The sequence below is a fragment of the Branchiostoma floridae genome, chromosome 8, assembly GCF_000003815.2.
Source record: "Branchiostoma floridae strain S238N-H82 chromosome 8, Bfl_VNyyK, whole genome shotgun sequence".
NCBI classification, from domain to species: Eukaryota; Metazoa; Chordata; class Leptocardii; order Amphioxiformes; family Branchiostomatidae; genus Branchiostoma; species Branchiostoma floridae.
In genome coordinates, this window is record NC_049986.1 from 11558409 (window position 1) to 11584952 (window position 26544).

The 26544-nt window shown below is 38.6% G+C and overlaps 2 protein-coding genes across 4 annotated transcripts in view; one reads left to right on the top strand and one right to left on the bottom strand.

The window, feature by feature from the left end:
- LOC118422087 (E3 ubiquitin-protein ligase COP1-like) overlaps nt 1-23820 on the bottom strand; it is a 28812-nt gene extending 4992 nt beyond the window's left edge. The window contains exons 1-18 of the mRNA XM_035829626.1: nt 23438-23820; nt 18853-18912; nt 11491-11588; nt 11018-11085; nt 10593-10712; nt 10313-10381; nt 9866-9925; nt 7713-7757; nt 5518-5567; nt 4631-4718; nt 4279-4396; nt 3520-3655; nt 2304-2364; nt 1942-2024; nt 1639-1747; nt 1399-1480; nt 872-988; nt 225-342 (exon numbers count right to left, since the gene is read on the bottom strand). Coding sequence (XP_035685519.1) covers nt 225-342; nt 872-988; nt 1399-1480; nt 1639-1747; nt 1942-2024; nt 2304-2364; nt 3520-3655; nt 4279-4396; nt 4631-4718; nt 5518-5567; nt 7713-7757; nt 9866-9925; nt 10313-10381; nt 10593-10712; nt 11018-11085; nt 11491-11588; nt 18853-18912; nt 23438-23541 — 1586 coding nt within the window. The 5' untranslated portion in view covers nt 23542-23820. The remainder of the gene's footprint in view (nt 1-224; nt 343-871; nt 989-1398; nt 1481-1638; nt 1748-1941; nt 2025-2303; nt 2365-3519; nt 3656-4278; nt 4397-4630; nt 4719-5517; nt 5568-7712; nt 7758-9865; nt 9926-10312; nt 10382-10592; nt 10713-11017; nt 11086-11490; nt 11589-18852; nt 18913-23437) is intronic.
- A 793-nt stretch (nt 23821-24613) lies between these two features.
- LOC118422081 (collagen alpha-1(II) chain-like) overlaps nt 24614-26544 on the top strand; it is a 15423-nt gene continuing 13492 nt past the window's right edge. For 2 of the 3 annotated variants that reach the window (XM_035829610.1, XM_035829615.1), the window contains exon 1: nt 24614-24750. The gene's annotated coding sequence lies outside the window, so the exon portion shown is untranslated. The remainder of the gene's footprint in view (nt 24751-26544) is intronic. The other variant, XM_035829621.1, reaches the window with a different exon arrangement.

Consider the following 26544-nt stretch of genomic DNA (forward strand, 5'->3'; position numbering starts at 1 on the left):
GGAGGACTTGGAGTGCTATGGGCTAAGTCATCTTAGTCATCTCAAGTAAAACTGGTCACTCCATGAAGGTTCGACATCCAGGCAATGAGATACTCAATCCAAGCTATTCAATCAACTGGACAAGTTTGTTAACGATCAGAGGTTTCATGGGTCAGTATTACTGGAACTTGTACATTAAAACGTGGTACATTAAGACCTATGATCTCAAAAAGAGTAAAACTTACGCAGAAACAATTTCTTGTGAGTTGACAAACTTGGCATATGACACAGCCTTCCGATGTCCCTTCAGCACGTTCAGGGCTTGCCTGGTGTTCCTCAGGTCATAGTAATGCACACAGTGATCTGTTAACGGGCAACAACAGGAAATCATCAGTTCAGTTTATAAACAGGTAAACAATAATAACAACTGAACAGGTAATTATGCATTGATTAAGTACTACGCTAAAGAACAAAACCACATCATTTTACCGGTAAGTTATGGCTTGTCATTAATGCTGGTGTCTTACTGAAGCTGCAATACGTTGGCAGCGGCGCTGCAGCAGGACTATTTGAGCAAATTTCATCAATAAAAACCTTTTCATGCTTTGTGTTTTAGACTTTTTAGTCGTACATCTTGCATGATAGTCCCATTATAAATTCAAGGGCTGTCTCCGGGACCCATCCCCCCATCCAAAGGCAGAATTTGCTTGTTGGGAGAAAAAAAATTTATCATCCATCCTCAAAATCTTCCAAAACAGGCAGTGGGAAGTAAGAAATCTAAAGCTAGCGACAACCCTGGGGTCAATATAGTTATTGTTCAACACAGAACTGCGATGATAGATGTTTCAAAACATTGTCCTTATAACCATTCTTCCCCCACAGTCATTCTCACCTGCAGACCCAAAGGCTATGTGGAACCTGCTGTTAGGGTTGAACTTGACGCAGCACACGTTAGCCTTGGCCTCCAGACAAGCCACAGAGTGCTCCATGTTGGTCGCCCAGAGTTTCACTACAATAGAAGGAACCAAGCCATTACATACACTGTCAGTTTACTTAAATGTGGACTGGAAGTAAAGTGTGTGAAGCGTAATTATCAAAAGCCATTATGTGTAGGAAAGAAATACGTGTAAAAGGAAATTTTTAACCATCACTTAAGTGGTCTTAAGTTCAATTAGCAACCAGAATCAAGTATCCTTTATTTACAAAAGTACCGGCCTCACTTGGTTTCAGATTGTAGGAATATGATGGGTACATTTGAGGAGTACTTTCTATCAGTAAAAGTGTATTGAACAGCTCTCAAGCCTAAGTATTCATGCTATTCCACTCTAGGGTTTAGAAACCTCATTCAGGTCATCAGCAGATGGGCCTTTAGACAGACGGGATTGGTAAAATGGCAGAAAGTCAAACAGTCAATCTCACCTTTGGCATCGTCAGACCCTGATGCCAGGAGTTTGGGGTCCACATGGTTGAAGTCAACACTCCAGCATCTCTTCTCATGTTCCTACAACAATGGTGTCATACACAATCAAAATCTCAACTATCCACAATTTTTTGGTAGTATCACAGAAAGAAAAATGAATACACAAAAATTCCCGAAGTCAGCACTGTCACCAATTCAACACAAAGTAAGAGGTACAAAAAGAATTGAGCTGATCTTACCTGAAACATTCTACTTTTTGTTGCATTGAAGGCATCCCACAGGGTGACAGTACCTTCATAGTCGCTACTGGCCAACATGCCTTTGTGGTAGGAGCTCCAACATACACAACTGGAACAAATCATTGTGGAAGCTTTAGAGCCAGTCTTCTTGCTTTAATACTGTGTATGATAATGCCACCACCAATTACAATTATACCATACTATAACAATATACCATGTTGGTAGTGTATAATAATAATAATATACCATGATTACTTCTAGAATGTACCTTAATAAACAGAAAAGTACAAGAATTCCACAAACCTGATTTTGGAGTTACATGCCATTTCACTGCAGGGGTAGTGTATGTCCACTGCATCCCGTATTACCGTCCCATATTCAAACACCTGGTCGGACAAGGGGTACTATGTGTCACTTTGGGATATTACATCAAATCTACTAAAAATCTTACATTCTCATCATTTTCTATCTGACTGTTTGCAAGATCTTTAAAATGTTTTCCCTACTCAAAGCTTCAACCCTCTGAACCCTCCAAGTTCAGGAACATATCAACATATTTACAAACAAACATTAAGTTACAAGTTTTTTTAGCCCTCATGAAATACAAAAAAAATTGGCTGCTGGCTCAGTATCATGTTGTCAGCTTCAATTCAACTTGTCCTTACCTTTATTTTCTTGGTAACCCCCGCTATTGCAAAATATTCATTGTCCCTATCAAATTCAATGCTGAAACAAAAGAAACCCATGTTAATCAACCGATCTTCGAATATTCAACCTCACAGATATGTGTTTTTAATTTATCAATGTCATGATTCAGTTGGCCTCGTTTTTTTTTCTCTTCTTGAGTGGGGAAGGCTGCACTTTTTTCTCTCCTTCTACACAGTACCAAAGCAGTTTACTCATGGCTATATTCTCTATGTTGTCCTCTGTGAGTGTAGATCATAACATGTAGGATATTCTAACATAGGTTGAGTACTTGACTGTATTATAGTGTATAATTTTTTTAAATCATGGTTGTTTTGACTGACAGACCCATTTTTGAGATCTAACAGAAAGACAAAAATCCAGGGGAGGGGGATACATACAGGTAACCAGACTGGACAAAAAGGTTTCTACCATGAAAATAAGCATATACCTGGAGACCACGTCCTGTTGTGAGCTTGAAAACAGGTTATTTCTAGCATGAGTGTTGGATGGTAAGTTATTTATGCACAAAATGGGTTGCAACTGTCCTAACATATTTCAGGAGCAGCCCTTCCGAGACAGCGTATGTATATAATTACTGACAAGTTGTAGTTCATCTCTTCCCTCAAAGCTGTTCACATCACACATACAGGGCTCAAAATAGTCTTTTTTTCTGCACAACTGCATTGGTGCGGTGTAACAGTCAAAATTTCCTGGCCATTCTACCTATGCCTGCACCTACATTTCCCTACTATATTTCTTATATTTCATAGTACGCAAAAATCGGAACAGTTATGAACAAAAAAAATATTTCCAGACTCAATCAATACATGAACCAGTGTAGGTAAGGTACAGGCAGACATCAGAAATACCTGCATAACTCCAATGTCTACCTAGTACATATTCAGGTGTTATTTCGAACCCTGCATGTATGAATACACATCATAAGAGGGAAACATGAAATTCCAGTGCCTCCTAATCCCATGCACAGACATTTTGTCATCATATAAAATATATGAAAGAATATAGATTATATGAAGCAAAAAATCCTTAAACTGAATAAATAATAATAATCAGCATATGGTCTAATTATTGTGTTTATCAAACATAGAAAAACGTTCAAGACATTTTGTTTAAGAACTCAACAGTACTTTGTAGATGAAGATAAAGCATGGTGTAAGATGGCATGATGAATACCTTGAGACTATACTGGATCCGTTGTAGATATCGCTGGCATAACTGAGGGTGGCCAGTGGTCTGAAGCCGCTGTACTTGGTGAACTTGGTCAGGCTGTCTGTAAACTCACACAGACTGTCTGTAGAGTGGGTCTCAGCTTTGGGGATGAACAGTAACATGTTTTACTAGACTTATAGTGAGCAAGGTACTTTAAAACATAGCCCTTAGATTAGAACAGTAAGCAACCTAAAAGTAGCATCATTCCTGTAGCAAATTCAATGAGAATCAATTCCGAGACACTTCTTATACACAAATGTTACAGACTGGAAGCTTGAGCAACTACCCATCTTACCCTTCAGCAAGACTATACGTTTGCAATGTTTTTGACAAAGTAAGCTATGATAAGCCATCTGGAGACTATTTTCTGCCTTTGTAGCTTTCTGACTCACTTTCCAAACTCTTCTATCTTTGATACAACATAGAGTGCAGTCTTTAAGTCTATGTCCTATGGACTTTACCTCACTAAGGGTTGAAAACAAGTTAAAGATAGCATTGTCCTGTCGCAAAAATCAATGAGACCGAAAATATAATTCCTAAATCTGCTACAGACTGCAAGCATCATTTGAAAACAACCTGTCTCACCCTCCTGTAAGACTTCTGATATTTTTTTACAACAACACTATGTCACTGTCCAGAAAACTATAACAAGCTGTCTGGAGACCTATCTCATGCAATAGAAGCTTACTCCATCAAGAGCAGATGGGATTATATCTGACTTACTTTGTCCAAACTCTTTTAATCTGATGCTGAAGTAGCACTTCTCCAGGTCATCAAAGTGCTGGTCCAGTCTCGTCCTCCTACTGGCCAGGGTGGAGTTTAACCAATGATATCTGCTGACCTGAGGGTGAGCGACAGAACATCATGTCAAACTTTTGATATCTAGTTCATTCATAAAACAACATTTTCCATGGCTATCATCACCTTACCAAATTCAAGTGACCAAAAGATAGTACCAATTATTTCAGTTGTCTGTAATTCACATGTTAGAGAGGTGCTACAAAGTACTGACACAGGTACATAACGTATGGCGACCACTGCTTTTAGTTTAACAACAAACTCAGCCCAGCCTTACATTTTTGCTGACATTGAAGCCTTCTGAGGGACTGTCTGTTCTCCCTTCTGTCTTGACAGGGACTAAGCTTGAGCTGGATGTGTCAGAGCTGCAAAAGAAATACATTGTAGATGGCGTCTATTTAACAGAATGATAGTAAAAAAGCACGGAAAGAAGCCAAGCCATGAGCTACTGAAGGGGAAGATGCTTTTCAAAATTGGAAAAAGAAATCGGACAGAAAACAACTTACTTACAGTGCTAGTGACTGTTTCATTTAGTATGCACTAGGGCTGGGTATCGGTACAGCGTACCGGTACAAAACCGGTTTTTCTTATTGGACCGGTCCAGAAAAACCGGACCTGAAAAAATTAGGTGGACCGGATGTTGGACCGATTAGAAAATTAACATATTGTTTGATCAGATATTCACACGTTTTGGCGCTTGCAGGTGGAAGAAACTAACAAGAGTGAAGTAGAGTAGAGTCTATAGTCATTTCTACCAAGTTTTACAGCCAAACGTACATGTGCAGTTATCGTTGTAGGATTTTAAAACGCAAGTGTAAGTCTAATACTCCACCAAACAGATTTCTTTGTAGTGAAATGGACCATTGGTATGAGTCATACTGAATCAGGTCCAGGTTCAGGTCCGGACCTGGACCTGATCCTTTGGACCTGAACCGGACCTGGACCTGAATTTTCTGTACCGGTACCCAGCCCTAGTATGCACACAGTCAAATTCTACTGTGAGAAAGTTTTGAATATTGCTTAATCCATTACAATTCTAGGTCATCTCCTATTGCAGGGAACAATCTTTGCTATGAGCAACATTTCAAAAACATCATACCTGATATCAAGTAGGCCTAGCAAAACTATGATGTGGATGTTTCTGTATATTCAAAAGAACATTACCTTGTAGCCTGAGATGGTGGGTCGTGCCCATTCAATACCCTGGACATGTCCTGCATTAAGAAAAACAATGTCATCATGATGGTCGATTGAAAAGCAGGGATCGAAATACACTTTTCGGTCAACTTGCACAGGTGCAAGTTGAGCCAAAAGTTACTTGCACCAAAAGAAAATTACTTGCACAACCTAAAATAGTTGACTATTAGTATTATCAAAATGTGGAGACACTGGTGTCACCTCCGCTACGTTGAACTGAACTGAACTGATTAGTATTAACCCTTATCTCCTATTCTGAAAATTTGTAAATATACGTCAGTAAAAGGGGATACATAAAGACCACATAATTATTTGGATATTTGTTTGTCCATAGCACATTTTATTTTTGGTATTAAATTGTACAAACAATTTCAACAGGTGAATTTAGGCTTAATGAATGTTATCGAGTTGTAGACATTGAGTTGTCTCTAAAAAGACAATTCAATGTCTACAACTCCGTAAGATTCATAGATTTCTTCTGGACGCTTAAAGTGACATCCATCACTATTTTTAGCATCACTAGAATGAAGTGGTATTTTTTAACATCACTAGAATGAAGTGGTAGAAAAAAACAGAAGAACATATGCATATGCATGTGGTATTTTGAGCCCTGCAGTCATGTACTATCTTTTCCTAACAAAATGCACACAGAAAGACATAATTCCCAGACTTTCTTGTGCTTAAAACATGTACAGTCAAACCTGTCTATAGCGGCCACTCAAGGGACCGGACAAATTTGGCCACTATAGACAGGTGGCCTCTATATAGAGGTGGCAACTTATAGATAAAATACCCAAGGGACCGACAAATAGTGGCCACTATGGACAGGTGGCCCCTCTGTAGAGGTGGCCCCTAATACAGGTTTGACTGTATTATTGTTGGTAATCCCTTTCTGGGCTGCTAAACCAACAGGTTTTTCCTTCCCTGTGCACGTGAAATGCTTACTTATACGACAACCCCACTTTCAAAAATGGGTCAATTATGCCTCCATTATGTTGCCATGGCAGTAATATAAGCCCTGATAGCAGAAGGCTCTTATGTCATAATCTTGTATTTCAGTAGCCATGCAAATCAATTAAAGAATTTAGGACACAGAATGGCTACTATATTCCCTACATGACATATAACATATTTTTTACAGTTTTTCAGATGCCTAATTATCCATCTCATAACTGTGCTGAGTCTGATACAATTACGATACTTTGTGGTATTCAAGCATTTTTCTGGAGCACCAGTAAGCAGAATGTGGTTGAATATCTGATTATGCCAAACCAGGTTATTGCTCCTAATTACTGCTAGTGGGCCCAAGTGACCCTCCAGGGCCCTACAAATGCAAGGCTTTGGTTTGGTTTAGAGACGGACACAGTTTTCTTTTAATCAATATTCTGTGAATTAGGTTCTGGACAGATACCTCACTGATTAGGTCTGGGGAAAAAATATTGTGCTTTTGATTACCAGACCAACACTAGCAAAAATCTGCAGGCCTACATGTAGGAGGGGTTTGGGAGGTTCACCATAGGTTAATTCCTCGAGAGGCCTAGGAAAAAAATGTTGTGTTTCCTGGTTCAGTCCTGAAAAAATTAGGGTCGGTAGATAGGGATCATCTTTTTTTTTGTTATCTTATTTTCTTAGGCTAGCCAGAACTCTAGACCTAGTGATACACTTGTCTTTAAATGTCAAACTTTAATTTTGTGCACAATAGACACAAGCAATGTTTTTACTTCAATAGGAGGCAAGCTGAATAAAAGTTCTAACTGGAAGCTATGTGACTTTGCTGCCCACCCCAAAAAAAGTCTAGGGTCAACAGGTTTTTCCAGGGTAGATAGGAAAACAGGAAACACAACATTTTTAACTAGGCCTAAGTAACATAAAAGTTCCATCAGATATCTCCACTGCTGAAAATATTACCTAATTATATAAATTTCCTAGGCTTTATGCTGATGGCACTGCATACTTTTCTATATACTTTTTCTTGTTACCAGTACCCGTATTTTGTTTCAGATATAACTATGTGCATTTATTCATTTGTCCCATTTCTCACATGGGTAACCAGGGTCATGATTTCTTTACAATGCATGTGATGTAGTCATGGCTCACAAATATAGCACTATTACTAGTATTAGTGCTTGTAATGTCCTCAGCTCTGAAGGCATGGTACTTACCAGGCCTGTGTGTTGGTACTTGCTTTGATGGCTTGACATCATTTCCTGTATAATCAAAAGCAACACCACTGCTAAGACCAATGTCAGTCATTTTCACATCTGAAGGACACAAAAACACTTCCTAAAACATTACAATACTATAGATGAACCTTTCTTCTTCCACCACAAAGGTATAGAGGAACCTTTGTGTTGGAAGAAAGTTTAGCAATGCACCATGATTACTACCAACACAGATGAGGTTCCATGAAATTTGAGAAAAGAATATGGCAAGAAGGGTAATAGAGTCAGACTAGGCCAGGAAGTTAGCGAAGACGCGCTTAAGATCGCCCGTTTCCGGAACCACCTACGCTTAAAATTTCTTGTGTGTACTTACCATTTCATTGAAGATTTAAGGATGGAACAAAAAATTTTGTTAAATGGAAAAATTAGCAACTTGACTTCAATGTCTTCTTGTTTCCAAAGACAGCTGCCATGCATTGTGAAGAACCCAGACAATCAACTACTACTTGGCCACATTCTCTAGTCTACTTTGAAAGGTCCCTGACTCAAAAATAGAAACAACTTCACTCGCAATTAAGCTGCTGTCAAGAGCCAACTCATCTCTATACAACGCTGCACAATAAGCTTGCTCTCCAACATGCAGGGATGCAGGCACCTGAATACTCTCTTTCCCAGAAAATGAGTTCCTTTTCCAAGAAAAATCAATGTCGTCCTTGAGAAATGCAGGGCCATTCCCCTTTGGCACAGTACTTCTGAATCTTAGGACAACAATGTCATAAATTCTCTGGTAACTTCATTTGGCAGCTGAAATCTGTTTCTAAAATAAGACTTGCAACATGGAAATATCTGAGAATGAAAACAAAAAAAATTTAATTCAAATCCAAATTTCAACTAAGAATAGCACTCTTGAGTGGATCTTTTACACACAATTCCCCCAACAGACGTTTATCTAGACAAAAATATCTAAAACGCAGAAGCACAACTGTGCTGCTTTTAAAAACACATATTATTTTCAGATGTACAAGAATTATCTACTCCATGTGTTCTGTCCCATCTCTCATATCTGGTTGATCACGATATTTAAACCCTTTGAAATCGCAGAACAAGATGGTTTCAGATGACAGTTGCTTGTTATATCCACTTAGTAGAAAGACCTAACAGAGCAACAGACAGATCATTATCAACGTGAGGTTTGGCAAAAGTTCATGTAAAAGATTCATTCATCCTCGACAGAAAAATTATGTAATACTAATAGGCAACTAAGTATCCTAAGCTCAGAGCAGTTGTAAACAAGTAAAACGACAGTAACTTTCCCCTTATTTGAACTCAAAGTGTATTCAGGTTGTTTGAACCAAGACGACATATAAAACCTTTGACATCATTAAATTTTGTATTGTTCCATACAACAGTATTCATAGAGTTTCCTTTATTCATTGTGTTCAACAGTGATTCTAACATGTGTACTCCAATGCCCTTTTCACAAAACAACTTCTATAATTAGGTCTACTTCTCTGACTTGAAATGGTAACCTTTAGTATAAACAGAACCTGACATGCATACAGACGTCATAGTTTCTAGAACCTAAGAATAAATCCAGAAATAGCACATGCTGCTTTTGTCTGTTTGCTGGTAAACCGCTTTTATGTGTAACACAACAGTTTTGTATAGTGGATACAAACTGTGCATGTCTGCCCTGTAAGCTTTGGTCCACTCGTACCAGGATGGACCAAAACCATTTTCAGTAGGTGTAGGATATTTAACATGCTCAAGGTGTGGCTCTCCTCAATCGCTTACATCCCTTATGATAGAACATTCCTAGCAAAAACTATGAACTCATTTTCACCTGAGTCAAGTGAGGAATTAGGTGTCAACAACCTTTCCAAAGGGCACAACTTTAGGAGTCTGCTTGATGGATTCCAACCCAGAACCTCTAGATTTAACATCCCTAACTAAAAGACCACCTTGCCTCCTTTTGAGTTTGGAAAGATAGCACTCAATAAATTGCAAATGAATCAAAGAATACAATTTCTACCACTTTAATGTCTTATTGTTTCGGGAAACTTTTATAGTTATAGCAATGACATTCCAACTTTCCGGTCTTCTTCCACATTTCAAGTTCAATTAAATACAATGTAAATGTATGTAATACTCACCTGTACTCTCTGCATGTCCTGGTCTAATACTGAGACCTCTCCCATCAGTTTATCCAGTTGCTGGACAAAGTGCAGCGGGAGATAAGAGAAGTACCAATTAATCTACAACAGGGAATCCATATAGAACAGCCAAGGCAATCACAGGAGGATCCCCAGAGCTTTCCCCTCTGCTAAAAATGCACAACATGTAATGTAGGCCTCCTTTCATGAAAGTCTGAAAGGAAACAGCAAGGGGAACATCTACAATGGAAATCACCTTGTACCTATATTTGGGTCACACTGGTAGACGCAGTGAGAGAGATAAGGTTTCAGAACAAACTATGACTGCTTCGAACAGTCTCTCATCTCAAAACACATGCCGGATAGACATTTACTTCTGGGATACCAGGATTTAGACTTGACAAGCTACATCAAAGTAGATAGGAATGTTTTGAAAGAAAAGCTTACCTCTTGTTTTCTTCTTCTTGCATGTTGTAGGAATTCTTTTAATATTTGATTTTGCGCTGCTATGGAGTCCTATTGGAAAAGCAGCAAGAAACAAGAGAAGACATATCAATACTCATCCAGAGATTAAATCTGAAACTTGAAGTGCTGTTTTTGATTCAAGATTGTAAAGAAGTCAAATACAATTCAACCTCTACAACTGGATAAAAAAAAAATGAAATTTACTTCCGGATGTTTCGACTGAAATGGACTGTAAAGAAGAGTTTGATATTAGGGTTCTCACAGCTTCTAGTCTTGTTTTCTTCTGATAGAGGACTTCCAGCATGAGGTTGACATCTGTGATGTCCAGGTTGTCATCTTCGTGAGACAATAGTTCCTGGAACTCTGTCAGCTTCATCCCATTCTGTGGCACAGATAATAGGCACACATAGACAGAGTTTGTGAGAGAATGTCCATGATAATTTTTGTCTCTATCTTCTATCACCGTATGCATTAAAATTATGATTCCAACCTTTCTCCCCAGCCAGTAAGGCCTATATCATACAACTCAGAAAAATTTGTTTCAATAGACAAATATTAGTCCTAAATGCACATAACATCACAATGCATAATCAGTTACAAACACAGAGGATGCCAATACCCTTGTGTAACAGTACTTGTAATGTGATCAAAGTACTGTATCAACAAATGAATCAGGTAAGGACTTACAGGTTGATCCAGCTTGACTCTTTTTCTTTCTTCCAGTCTCTGCCGATGCTTCAAGATCAATTCATTTACTAGCACAAGAAGATACAAGACGTGTCACCTCAAGTACTCAAAAAAGGTGCAAGAGACATAATAACATAATTCTTTGATATTACATGATCTTGTTGGCTACCATGTACAATGGTAAAATATCTTACTTATCCACCCATACAGTCATATACATTTGGTAGTATCATATACCCATAACAATCTCCTTCCCACAAAACAATATCAACGACTATATTTTTTTCTTGGAAGGAGATCTCATGAAAAAGCAATATATCATGGAAATTTTGAAATCCAAAGTAGGCTTAGATGTGATTGTTTCAATCACATGTTTCTGATTACTTTAGACATTTTCAAAATATAGACATTTTCAAAATATCTAGATATTCATAAGATATGGTAAGAAAAACTGCAGTACTATTCATACTTACATAAGAAGTTTGGGAAGATCTGATCTGTCTTCTCTATAACAAAGTTGCACTTGGGACATCGGTTGCTTTCTTCTAGACTCTGCTGGATGCACTTGAAACTGCACAAGGGAGAAACATTACCAGTATTGTCAATAAGCTAACAACAGGGTCACATATATTCTAAAACAACTGCGTTGCTTGGGTAAGTCAGCCAAAATAATGATATAATGTAAAGCAACTGGTTTAACAATGTCTACTTTGTGCAACAGGGGCTGAAAGAGGGTGTCCCTGATTTCAAAACATGTCCTAAATACCACCGAAAAATAGAAACATACCAACACAACACTTCAATCATGTAATCAATAATATTGTCTGGGTGTTTCACATGTCTGGTGAAATATTCATGCTAGTCCCGCTATGTATGTTGATATGGCTGCTACACAAGCCTTTGGGGAATTGCTTTCTAAAATTGGTTTACATAGCACAAAAAGAGATTTCTTTATAGCAAGCGACATATACAGTTGAACACATTACAAATTGGTACGACATTCAGACTGTAATTCTGACTTTTTTCTAGAACCTTAACAAGCATAGTTGCTGATTTGTATCTGGCATTAACAAGATCTACAAGGCTGAGCTTTGCAGGTATCATGGACAGGAGCCAAACATCATCTCATGAACCTTAGCCACCCCAAACAGTTCCAGATCAATGCTCCTGTCTGTTGCATTCAAAACAATACTTCCTATCTCCCACCTGCTCTAATGTGGTAATGGACATGGCATATCTAGTCTAGTAAGTGTTGTTTACTATCAGATTCACTACAAACTATGTTTAGTTCTTAGGGTTGCATTTCAAGTACGCTATTTTTGAATTTTTTGCAAATGTAAGATTCTACGTATGATACATGATTGTACTATAAAGCTTTGGGCTACAAGCAGAAACTGTACGTTATCCAACTATTGGGAAAAATGGTCCATGAACTCTAATATCTCATTGTTGAAGTGTTAAAGGAACCTTTAAAAACTTCACACCAGTCAAAATTTTCTGAACACTTTGTAACCAAAAGTAATTGTCCCATCCATCATGTACAAAATGATAAACTTCCCTTTTCAATCACACCTCTCAATTCACCTACATTAATATGTTCCAACAACCGTCTAAGGGATAAGGCCATAATACTTCCTTCCTGCAGCTTGTATTACTGACCATCAAGCCAACTTCCTGACGGAACAAATTCTACACACGTGCGTTAGACTTGAGCTGTAGGATGTACAAGGTGATGCAGCTCAGCGGGCAAACACAAGTCATTGACATCGATCCATTCACTTCCCTGCTCGCAATCCGCCCCGAAGGATTGGTAGCCGGAAGCACGCTGATTTAAATCGATGGCCAATATGACATCTTCCCGTGCCCTATGTGCACTATTAAGGTCATTTCATGGCCTTTTGTAACACTCGGTAAGACATAAATGCAGTAAGGATTCGTCTGCGACAGGCATCTACAAAACCAAGAAAACTAAAAGCAGTTTCAAACCAACACAAAGCACTAAAAACTCCACAGGGCATAAACAAAATAAATCCCTGAAGTTTTGTTAAAAACAGAAACTGCTGGTTCTACTTGTAATGTAGGACGCGGGACAAGCTTTATCTGAAGGCTCCGAACCAGAAGCCTTAGGCTCCCAATCAATACCTAATATCCGGCTCACGCAGCATTCTCCCGAGAGGTATCACATCATCTGTGCTACTTCCGGACTTTTATCACATCTAAGCAGGGCAGAATGAATTGGCTTAGACACTCCATTACATCCAAGAACAACTTTGCTACTGCTGGAACTTTATATAAAACTTCATTTCCAATCAATAGAGAATTTCTATCATATGTGTTATAAATAATAATATGGGTAGTCTTTGGTAACATGAGTGGACTGTGGAAATGAGAAGCAAAAAAAAAAACTGTTAAACATCCCTATTTCATCCAAAAATCTGTCACCTAAACTTTGCTATAGAGCTATAATGGTTAGCAGTTGTAATGAAGTGAAGCTGTTTGATCTGCACTAAATCTTCAGTATCAAGACATCTATCACAGAGCATGAGACATCTTCTGTTTTGTTGTGCTAAAGACCATCCTGGAATAGCAAAAATTATCTCCTAAATTTTCTTATCACCAATAAGTAATTGCAAAAATCAATCCATTCATAGAAATATAGAGAATACACATACAGTGATTCATATCTGTAAGCCTAAGGAACTAAGTACTTACAGCTACTGGTGGTTTCAGCACCACGGACAGAGACTGTATGCTCCCACATACATATCTGCACACTGGTTATCAAAACCTTACAGCATACTGCATCAACTTGTACATCAATTGAAATTTCACATTACCTTCTTCCTGAGTTAAGATATCCTTCAGCCCACAGAGGGCTTATCTCTACAATCAGTACTTTTACAGATATCCTGACACAGGATGTCTTTCATGTGGCTTACCTCTAAGTAGTGAACATCCGGAAACATCCATCAAAATCAGACATAGAAGCAAGTTGTCCAGGTATTTCAAGCTCGGCAATATAATTCTCTTGAAAAACACTCCTTTTTTCAAAACCTACACATCGTTAAGGATGACACTACATAGTACATCATCGGCATGAAAGGAGAAGTGACAGTGTTCCCATTATATAAAAAGGAATGATTCCCCTCTCTTGATGGCTAATTTTGTAGTCTACACCACTCTCCTACAGGAAGCCACCTGGAGTAACCTTCCAGCGCCGCACTCATCAACGTCACTGGCGGTAAAGTCCGGAAATCCATCGTAAGCACGCTGATTGTTCACGCTGAGTTCACGCGCCAAGAGCTCCTTCTCCCCGTTAAAGACTCAGCAGGGTTCATTCAACTGACGTGATAGGTAACCTTCACAGAAAATGGTCGGATTATCATAACCAATAAAGCACTATATATAGAGTCTAACTTTGCATGATAAGGAAGCAAAAAACGGAACACCTATGGCAATATGAACACCAGAAAAAGTAGGAAAGTATATTCTGGAAAATAAAAAAACCAAAGGAGCTATAAACAAAGAAAAGTGGGAATTCATAATGTAAGATATTAAAAAAACAATGGGACAATTCATAACTTTACCACCAAGTTCAAGGTACAACCATGGCATCCACTATTCTTGATGAACATCCGTAATGCTGTAACTGTAAGTGAGGGTACAGAAAGACTGACACTGCTCTCACATGAATTTTACTGCAATTGTATCCAACAAGCCTCACATCTGACATCCAGTGCCGTGAGTAACAGCAGGATGTGCTGTTGCCAGTTAGGAATTATACTGCGGTAATGTCCATCATCAGCCAGGTGAACCCTGACATTACCACCTAAATGGCAGTCTGCGCCTCCGTGCGACCTCCACTACCCTCCAGACGGCCCAACAGGTCATGCACATCCAATTTTCCAGCGTCCAGCCCATTTCCTGGACATGTTAACCTGGCACATCTCCATCCATCACAGGCTGCAACCAACACAGCCCAACAGACATCACAAATATACTGGCAATGGTAAAACGTGTATAAGACAGTATAAAAGACCATTTTTTGTTTTTAAAAAATGATTCCAAAACCAATAGAAAGCAAACTTGGTTCTGATTTCTCTAGGATTATCTGAAGCTCAGGTCATTGACCCTTGGTACCAATGTGGCAATTGCAGAAGAGGTAACAAAACTACATTCCAGCACCAAAAGACATTTTTTCACACTTAACGATTGCTAAAAAAATCAATAGAAAACCTTCGTTCTAATTTGTCTGTGATTGACTTTTAAGTTTTTATGTTGTGACCGGATTTTATTACAGTTGTTTTTAATGTAGATGTTCTATGTAAATGTCAATTTACTGATGCAATGTCGTACATCTTGAAATAAAACTTGTCAAACTTGTCAAAACCAAGTCATCGGCCTATCAAGATGTCTTGCGGAAACTATTTCAGGGATGGCAGACATCAGTCCATCTTACTCATACTGATTCATGATTCTTCCTTTCCCACAGACAAAAATAACACCACTTAAGATGAAGGGCCATTCTGCACTGGAAATCATGGAAACACAGACAGACGGGCAGATAGGCCAAACCAATACATTTGTACTTTCTTCCCTTGAGTCACAAAACCCTTCCTTTCATTTCCACTATCAGCAGAACTATTTCTCTGCAAAGTATAGACCCTAATTTCAAAAATGCGTTTGATTCTAAGCATTTAAATAGATTTGCTCTGACCCATACAACATTTATACATCAAAATGGAACAGCAGGGGCACCAGGCATCTCATTCATACACCTCCACCAGGAAATTGCCTTTTGAATACTTTCTTCATGGACCATCTATCTCCGACTGGTTTTGACAGTATCGTGAACATAACTATCATATCTGAACAGAACAGCACAAAATGTATTCACTAAGCTGGAAATGTGAAAAAAAAGGGAATTCCTTAACATAGATTTTGTATTAAACGCTGTTACAGCAATATTCATGGCAACAAATTTTTCATAAATCAATACTCATATATTTTGTAGTTTTTGTATATATACATATACTAACAACCAATTCAACCTGAACCTTGAGTTCATAATGAAGTGATTGATAGAATAAAAATTTACAAAGAAATCTAGTCAGAGGCACAGGTATAATCATATGTAAAATCACGCATGTGCAAATAGACATAACCACATTATCAATCACCCCCTGGGGACTGGGCATGTTTACAGGTGAGTGATACATACATGTATGGACAGGAAATGTAACATTGGTGATGATAACATTTGAGATTAAAATTGATATAAAGGTGAAAAAATATCATTTCCTGATCACAATTTACAACATAAACAGCAAAAAAATGGAAGGTAACATTTCTTTTAATATCCATGCAATGTTATTTTTTTCTCAATACAAATCTGCCCTTGCAGTAAATGTTGTTCATCACAAAAAGTAAGTAATCGATTACTAATGAAACAAGACAATATCTTTATACATAAGGTGTACTACAACTAGCATTATTGCCATACTTGGAACTATTAGTATTAGGGGTATAGTCAATTACTTTCCAATGTCTGGCCATGGACCAGAATCAACTGGCACAGGTAATACACATAACTTTGAGATATCCAATAAGGTCTACCTTGTAGTACATATATATAGTTGTATTGTTTTTTCTTCAACTTGAAGTTCAAGGTAATGCCGATATTTCCATCAGCCACAGTATTCCCTGATGTTGTTCACTTTTATCACAGGTCGAGCTTGTACAGGAAGTTCTTATTCTCTGTCCAGAAACTGGGCCAGGGATTTACCTGAGAAGCATTTGGGTTGTGGTTGGAATTTAGTTATGACATTATCTCTTGATAAGGTAGATGTGATAAGAGGAACATCCACCGGAAATGGCCCCAAGCCACCAGACACTCGCGGTATTTGCCATCGTGGTCTGAATGAGCGATAAGCAACGTTTATATGCACCATAAACCGGATGCCAGGAAATTATGATTGCGTTATAGTACAGGAAGAACAGGAAATTGTTTGCCCCCATCTCCACTGTCGATTAATGGACGGGGATAGACTCAGGGCCTCTTATTGTATGACATGCCACCTGCTGCCCAAGATTGCAACCCCACAGCACTGTAATTATATCTCATCACAACCAACACTTTCTGCAAGAGGCTAATGGGTATCCGCCAGAAACGAGCTGTGATATAAGACCCAAAAGATGAGGGTGAAATTTTATACTGCAGTTTGAAATTACGTTTCACTCCAGGGCTCAGAGGCATATTTGCTATGTTTCTTATTTTGCTTCTCCCGTTTGTCAACTACAGGTTTGAATGATATGAAATTTGGTAAGCTGATATGCTTATCAAAAGCTACTTGTACTATGCATCTCCTTCTCTGTTACTTTCAAATTGTTAAAACTTGAGAAATCTTTTAAATGTAAGATTTGCTGTTTTCTGTATCAAATAACACAATGTTGATGACCACAATTTTGCCATAGTTTTCTGGGCAAAGCATAGGATATTAGTAACAGACATTCCCTTTTCTAGAAATAAAATATATGCTAACTTTGGTAAGAAAAATCTTTATATCTGTCCCTCTACAATCAGTTAAACCTTGGTTCTACAGCCAATATCTTATCTCTATAAAAGCAATGTAAGAAGGAAAATTTCTGGTAACATTTTGTTAGGTCACAAAAAAAATTAATTTTGTGCCCTGACGATAGCTTCACTGGAACACTCGGGGACATATTGCTATGTTCAACACTACATTCATACTATGACTGTAGCATGCACACTGGAGCAGCCTTCTAGCTGTGAGATGTTCTAAATTGGTACAATCAACAAGTGAAGTGGTTATATCACCAGGTCCTTGTATAATATCATCCCTTCAGGTATGAAAGGATGACTCTTGGCATACCGTAATGGCACAGTTGACATTTTCAAGGTGACCTGCTTTTCGTGAAGTCTAATTCTAGCCTACAGTACATTTTAAAATGTCTAAGAAAATAATATATATATTTAAAGCATATCAATGTATTGATACTTCAAGTTTCATTACTTTCATTACTTGCTGTTTTGAACAGCTTGGTATGTGAATGTTGTCTATCACAGATGTGTTTTCATTAGTTTCATTCTTATTGCACCCACCTGCTCTTTCTATTTCCTGCAGAAATCCGAGGGCAAAGAAATTAACTTGAATCTTGGCATGGCCTAATAAGCACTTGAAAAGATCTCCAAGCATTAAAAAATGCCATAAAAATTCAAGATACATAGTTACAAGTAAGTGCACTGGCACAAAACCGTTTTTTTTCTCATGGACTGGTCCAGAAAAAAACGGACCTGAAAAAATTTGATCGACCGGATGTTGGACCGATTGGAAAATGAACAGATTATATGATCAGGCATTCACACGTCTAGGCAAATAACCAGCAGAGTAGAGTCTATAGTCATTTTTACCAACTTTTACAGTTCATCGTAGAGGCAGTTAGCCTTGTGCTTGTAGGATTTCAAAACGCCAGTGGGAGTCGAATACTACACAAAACAGATTTCTTTGTAGCAAAATGGACCATTGTTTTGAGTATCGTCCATTCACAAGCTTCACATACTGAATCAGGTCCAGGTTCCAGTCCAGGCCTGGACCTGATCCTTGGGACCTTAACCAGACCTGGACCTGAATTTTCCACCCCTAGTTACAAGTGTGCCTTGGCCAGTAATAGATTATATAAATCATAATACCAAAATACTTTTGTACCTCTGACCTATCAAGGTGGGAGATATACAATTATAAGAGCACTTAAAGAAATTAGGACAGTCTATTTTAAGGTTTCACATAATATACAACTTTTCTTGGAATACTCACCAGAAACTGTGGCCACATTTTGTCATATGTGCCTCTTCTATCATGTCAAAGCAGATTGGGCTGCAAAAAGAAAGCAACAATCAAGATTAAAATCAAAGCACATTATATCCATCTTACAGCAAAATGAGTTAATCGACATGTGGCAGGCATGTTTGTATGATCTACACTAACAAGGTATTACTATTAGTACATGACCATTGAACCATACAATAATTTTTAATATAATGTGATTATAAAGGCACCTGGTACCACATGTGACAAATTGGGGCTAAGACCATCAAAGACCTAAAGCGCTTACATAACAGCATACATGTAGTAAACAGCTAAAAAAAGACATGATGCTATTTATCATGTGCTTATACAAATACACTTTGATAATGATCATAGGACCTTTAGTGAACAATATAGGACTAGACATTGCAGGAACCACCAAATAACATTCGGCTAGCCAGATGCAGAAAAAAGATCACAGGTTCTGGTGGCTAAAGCTTGAATATTGTCTTTGCAGTATTTCATTCTACCTTGATACTGGGTATGCCTTGGGGCCTGAGTTAGTTCTGAGGGATCGTAAAATCCCACACTAAGCCACACAGGAAAGACCTACAGGCAGCTGCTTGTGGATTCCCTTCTTTAGTTTATAAGGAATTACACATAAATATCAGCCTTCAGCAGAGTTTTCTAACAATATATCACAGAACGGTGCGCTTTTCTAGCACACTGTATATGTCAAAGATTGCTTCTGTGGCTCTGCAAGCAAGGAGAATTATCAAACCTTCAAAGTAAAAAATAGTAAGGTTATGAATTACTTGAATTAAAAAGTAATACAGTGCTGAAAGGAGCAGAACAAACATAATTCATTACAGTACAATGCCTTTATATACCACTCCACAGTCCCATAATCAATTACATACCTAGGAAACATGGTACTGTGTAGCAATTGCAAAGTCAGGTATGACCAAGCTCCAACATAGCGACTTAATCAATTTTTTTAAAATTTGATTGCAATGTGTAAAAATGTTTCAGAAAGATCGGGAATAAGTATTCCAGTTGACAAAAAAAATTAGATTCAGAAATAGAGGTTAAAACTACAGACAGTTGCCAAAGTGTACAACATCATGACTGAGATGACAAGTCTGTCAGTAAAGGTAAAATTCACCTTTAAATAGAAATTAACTTTTTTTCACAATATCGCTGTGATTACTTTTAGAGAGGCTAAAACACTGCAATTTTTAAAGATCAGGAAACTTCAAAGGTAGACAATTTTGTATATATTTTCTCATTTGGCTGTGTAGGTTTCAAACAGACATCTCAGTTGCTATCCTCCCCTTTGTACTAGTCTTGGAATTTCAAGCATGTGAATTCTGGGATTAACATGCTGTGATCTGTTCCCCTTTACTCTATCAAATATATTGGATGAAGAAAGTATCAGAATAGAAAACAATGTTTTTATTGGTTAATTCTCAGGTGAAATACATTAGGTTTAAGATAATTATTACATCACAAATGTTACAGAAAAAAGTGATGAAAACTTTTCAAGCCATCATTCTGATTCAGAAGATTTCAACAAGGCTGAAATATCCCAGGAGCATGTTCTAATTATCTCATGCTTATAGGTTAAATTGTATTTCATCTATCAATTAAAATATTACATAATATCATTAGGTGCTTACAATGCAATCCTCCATCCTTTATTCACTTCTGTGTTAGTTGACTCATGCACTCCACTGGCCTAATGAAGCAATGCAGCATCTTGTACTTTATTTGGTAGGCACTGATTAAGTTAGTGACATTTGTCAATTGCCAATTATAATGACAGTAGAGACCAATTGATACCTGGATCACTTCCAATACACATTATTTTTCTGCAAACTGTAAAGGTATGTACGTGCTTTGCCCTGGAGCATCACAATTTCTCATTACTAAAGAATTCCATGTACATGTACTCCATATTCCATACAACTAATTCAGGCTATTCTGACTCTCAATATTCGTATAGAATTGTTGTTGACAACTGTTGACGATTTCATCATGGAAGTGAACTTCTACCTGTATTCTAAATCACATGCCACGAAAAGCCTTCACTACAGAGCCTATAGGCTGATATGGGACCATGTAATTTGCAAAGGTGGCACACTCTAGGGCATGCAATTTGAATGGGCGGAAATAAGTCTCCTGGTAGATATGTAGAAACATGCCGCCCAGTCTTGGTTCTGATTACCTCCGCCCAGGGGGGTACATTTGACCAGTCTAGGTTTCTTATTTCATTTGCTGGTTTACAAACAAAAAGGACTGTGAAAAAAAGGTGCAAAATTTAAATTTATGCCCTGATTGCCAACTTGAGACATGGATATGGAGTTCATATTTTTTCTGATATTGATGATATTTTCCTGATATTGATGATATTTTCACAATTACAGGTTCACCATCAAATACTGATTGTAGGAATTTTAAGTCTCAGGATTTCAAATGAAGGTGCTTGCAAAAAAAACACAACAGCTACATTAGCTTAGAAACACATCAAAGTTTGGGCTGACTTGTAAAGAAATATACGGTTGCTGAGATGATCCTGTACAGGGCTCGAAATACTGGGTGCATGTGCAGTTTCGTGCACCCAAAATTGTAACTGTGCACCCAATTTTTTTGGGGTGCACTGGTGCGCCCAAATATTTTCGTAGGTTTTCCGTATGTGAAGATATCATTAAAGTAAACTATAAGAGTATACACCATATTCTTGACATCTTAATGTTGGAAAGATAATAAAATATCTGTCAGAATACTTGGGTCATCTAAATTTTCCAAAACTCCACCATTTCTTTAGAAACATATACCATAGCATTACAGATGTAACAGAATTTGCTTTGCTATTGTAATTTTCCAATAATATTTTGACACTTTTCTGCCAGCTTTTAAACATTTCATTTCACTGAAAAAAAAACTTTCATAAGGTACCTAAGTACTAGTAATTAGCTTTCTCTGACTTTCTCCTTAATTTTTTGTGGTGCACCCAAAATTTGTGCATCTAATCCCAAAAATGAATTTTGAGTCCTGCTATTGGTACAGTTTGTTCTATATTCTGCCTTCTTACTGAAGTTACATTCATGAAGTATTGTTTACAATAACATAAAGTTGTTGCAGATTTTCTTGGCTACACAAAGATTCTAACTTGCAAGTTGCAAGAAGGGGTTGGCCACCTCCAATACATTTTTGTACCAGCCCTACCTGAGTCAGCGAGTGGGTGGGTGGTAGGTGGGTGGGTGGGTGTAAGTAAAACATACCTGACAACAATCATACCTATCCTGTCTCCAGAATGTCATTGGAATGTACAATTGAAAGTAGAAATAGGATAGTCTTCAAGTAGTCTAGGTTTTTAATGGTTTGCGTCAACCGATACTACACAGCCACGTGCCATGTTCTTGACAAATGAAAATAGAGCATACACATTTCCAAACATATATGAGCTTCAATTGCAGCCAACAATGTAAACACCAGCTGCCTTGTACATATAGTTATTGTTTAACAAAATCTTGCAAAGATGCAATCAACTCAGTTGGCCATATCCAACATAGTGAAATAGAATAACCTTGAGTATGAAATCTGAGCCAGGTGTTCAAAATTTGTTTTAAAATTGACTGAGTTTGCTTTTATACTAGTATTTGAGACTTGACAGGTGTAAAGAAGATGGTAAGGATTGCGTCCAAGTTGATTTTAAAAACTCAAATTAGCTGGAGTGTGGACATCTGAAACATTATCCCACTCTACAGTAACTAGAGCTGAGCAGAGTAAAATCCATGGACACTTGAGATATTATTTAGTTGATTCCTAACCAGCTATTAAAGCTTGTTTTGCAAACCAGGAAGCAAGTTTGATGGTATCCATCAAGTGTTTGAAACAAACCCATGAAATTTAACTTGACTTTTTGTTTAATAGAAACATCAGTGCAGATAGGTGAAAAAATACATTAACATTGAGTTGCCAGCACTTTGGGGGTATTTTTCTAAGGGAAAGTTCACTGTCACAGGTGTTTTCGACAGGTGGACCACCCGCCCACCTGTGTCCCGTGAGTACATGTGCCACCCACGGGAGTCAACTATCACACACTCTCCCTGTCCTAGGACGTGTAAACCAGCTATCTAATTGCACAAATTAACGACACAAACGGGTGGATGGAAATGAGAACAAGACAGTTGTTTGTGTCCACGCCACCAGGGAGCTTGGCCCCAAATGAGATAGTCCGGAAGCACTTGGTGTTGTGCCGTGTTGACCCCGGGCCAGATACAGCCATACGGGCTGTCCGGCTGGCGGGGGAGTATTTGTGCACCAGGGCGTCGTCTGTGGCATTTGTCATGCTCAAATATCTTGGTCACTAGTTAGCCTGAAATGGGATATATCAGCTTTTTTGTATGAATCTACCAACTCCTTGTGCTTGGCTATTTAGGGATTATCTGTGTGCAAAGGATGTTTCGGAACAAAGGCCGTCCTAAACAATCACCGGTTTCCTAGCACACGGGGCATCAAGGGAAAACACGCTAGGAAATATTAGCCTGGCGTAGAGTTCTGGTCAGAAGTTCGTGACTGAAAATCTTACCAGACGAAGTCGTTGTTCTTGTCCTCGTCTGTGTTGATGATACCATTGTAAATAGGAGGCTGTGGCCGCTTCAGTCGCCGTCTCGTCGGCGTTCTTCCTGCCATGACACCAACACTTCCCAGGCCAGACGTGCAACGTCCCTCACAGTCCGGCTCTTCTCTGCAAGCTGTGGGAAAGTGGTCCGCGATTGCAATGTCTCACTACGAGGACAACCCCGCTCACTTTCACGTGCAGCTGATCGGAGCAGCTAAATTACCCAATTTTTCATGCAAGATGTGCCCAAAAGTAGCTCCATTCGCAACATGAAGTTCGCTCTACATTCGAACCCTGGTGGAACACGCATGCGCACATATCCCAGGGTGCACCTCGGCATTCCTGAGCAGGTGTCAATGTCCCGGATGTGTCGTCTGCTACGCGCCAAATCTGCAGCCAAAATGTCGTCTGCTAAACTTGGTCAGCTGGTGGGTTGAAACATCATGATACGTTGTCTTTACCGACTGTGGAGTAGACGGCCCCGGTAAAAGTACAGCGACTCGGTACTTTTTTTTTCATTTACTCTGAAGTCTTCATTCCGACTAATTGAACTTCAAAACTGTTTAGTGCGTTTTAATGTTAACTTTTAGTGTTAACATGAAACATTAACATTATAACGCACTAAACAGTTTTGAAGTTATCATCATCTGCATCCACGTGTACAAGTAACGTTAACGCTAAACGTAAACGTTCCAGTCGTAAGATGTGCTGTATCAAGAACTCTTGATATAAGATTTGAAAAAAGACATTTAAAGATGTTTCAACTCATAGTTAACGTTACAGCAAAAGCAAGACGTTATCTTCTGCTCTCCACAGTCGCAGTGCTTAAGAGGTGCAGAAGAGTCACCTATCATATCTCAGTAGGATTTCACCCCGTGTCTAGCTGCTTGACTCGTCACCGATAAACAACCTCGTAAATAAGCCGTTGAGTCTTACATATCGAACAAATTTAGATATTGCAACGTAACGTTATAACGTTAACGTTACTCATTTCTTCTAGCATCAATCCAGTATGAGTAATATTAGTTCGCCTCTCACAAACTGCCCCCTTTATACCGTCTTATAACGTTACGTGCTCTGAACTGGAAATCATGTGTCTGACATTTTTATGTTTTCATCAATTATTGACGAGTGAAGGGGATCGTATCCATTGTGCAATCAGTGACGTTGACATTCCACCAGGACCAGAGGTGTGGAGACACATCCCTTCATTGATCAGGTTTGTCATCGGCGATTCAGGTCGCCTGAGTGGTCAACGCTATTTAAGCCTGTGATTTAAGGTAAGTGGACGACGACCATAGGCAAACGTAGTTCAAATAGTTTGTAATAATGAATTTCCCTGAACGATTAGTAGTAACACCAGTAGACAGAAGATAGATAGTAGAAAATGGGTGGTGGGAGAGTACCGTGTAAACGTACGATGATTTCAGTGATGGTCAATATCTGCGTAGAGATCAATTAACTGTATTTTCTTTCGTATTGAATAGCAAATTTCCCGTCCAGAAGTGACTGTAGGCTATAACGTTACGATTTGGGAGCCAGTGTGGCTTGACACCACTGTTACATTTGACCTTTCCAACACAACACTAGTCTCATGTCTAATGCCAAGGTTACCGACGAGTGGGCGCATATTATGTAAGCTAGACATAGTTGCTGGTAATCTACTATTCAATGTCAGGTTGGTGTGGGATGCATGCATGCCTACTGTTCGATACCGTTATCATTATGTACACCAACGACACTGTATCAATGACAAAACAAGTTATGTCAAGGAGGTTCTATATAATATCCGGTTTTGATGTTACTGTTGTGACAATCAGCCAGTGTGTTCCAAGGTATACCGTCGGGCTATCAATGCTTTCATCACAATAGCGATTCAGTATAATGCAATACTTAGTATATCATAACTTGGTTTCTATTTTCGTAACTGTGCACCAGGAATCCGCCAAACTGTTTCAAACTGTCTAAAAGTAGGATTGGCTAGTTGACGTTTCTACTATAAGTAGAGCCATGTATATATGGATATAAAAGCTCTAAACTCACTACTCATTTGACGCAACCCCCTCGTAAAATTTCGAACATTATCACATAATCACTTTTCTGCGGTACAAAAATGCAACAACACCATGAATAGTGTATAACATTATATATAAGTGCTCCAGACGACATGAAAGATTTCCCGTGTTCATTCAGTCATGAATACCACGGTCGCTTGGCACGAAAGGTGGGCCCGCCCTCGTGAAGTCAATACTAAACGACGAGACTGGAATGTTTGTCAATTGATGACATTGAATTTGTGAGCGTGGCCATATTTGAAATCGGTTGATAACTGTAAGGACATTCATAGTGGAAAACGAAAAGGCTTCCGTATTTCTATTGCCCTTAGCCATCTTTTATCACCGGGATGATACGGGCGTTCAACGAATGCTGAATGATAGCAGTGATACCAAACTTGATGTAAACGTACACTTCGGCTTTTAAGATTCACCGCTCATGGACAAGGCATTGAGTGATTTGAATCAGTTTGTATTTTATATCATCCGTACCAATCAGATCATTGACAGAGACTCCACAGTCTACCACTATGTTGTTATCAGTGTACACATAGGTAAATGCCTTACCTTATCAAAAGTCAAAACTTTTATAATCAATATTCACAAGTTGTTGGTGTTTTGTAGTAGGTTGGATAGATCACAGAAGGACCGTAGTTTTCTGTCTGCATGGTTTATTGAACATAGATGTAACGACAAAGGACTTTCAAATTGGTGTGTATTGAACCTACTGTTACATTGTTAAGCATACACATAGGTAAATGGTTAACTGTTTACCTATCTTGTCATGTGTGACAAGAGGATTTGGTATGCGATATTTGCTATGACTGAGCTAGATCGAAGGGGATAGAACATGTAACATTTTGTAATTCAGTTGATCATGCTAGTAACGGTAGATGGCAGGTCGAGTTCAATAGCATGCCTCAGGACGGGCCTCACAAGGCTGTGCTTGCCTCGGGCCAGCGCAAGCTCTTCCCCTTCGAACCCTGACCTCGCTCAAGGAGACGCTTGGCTGCGGGGTTA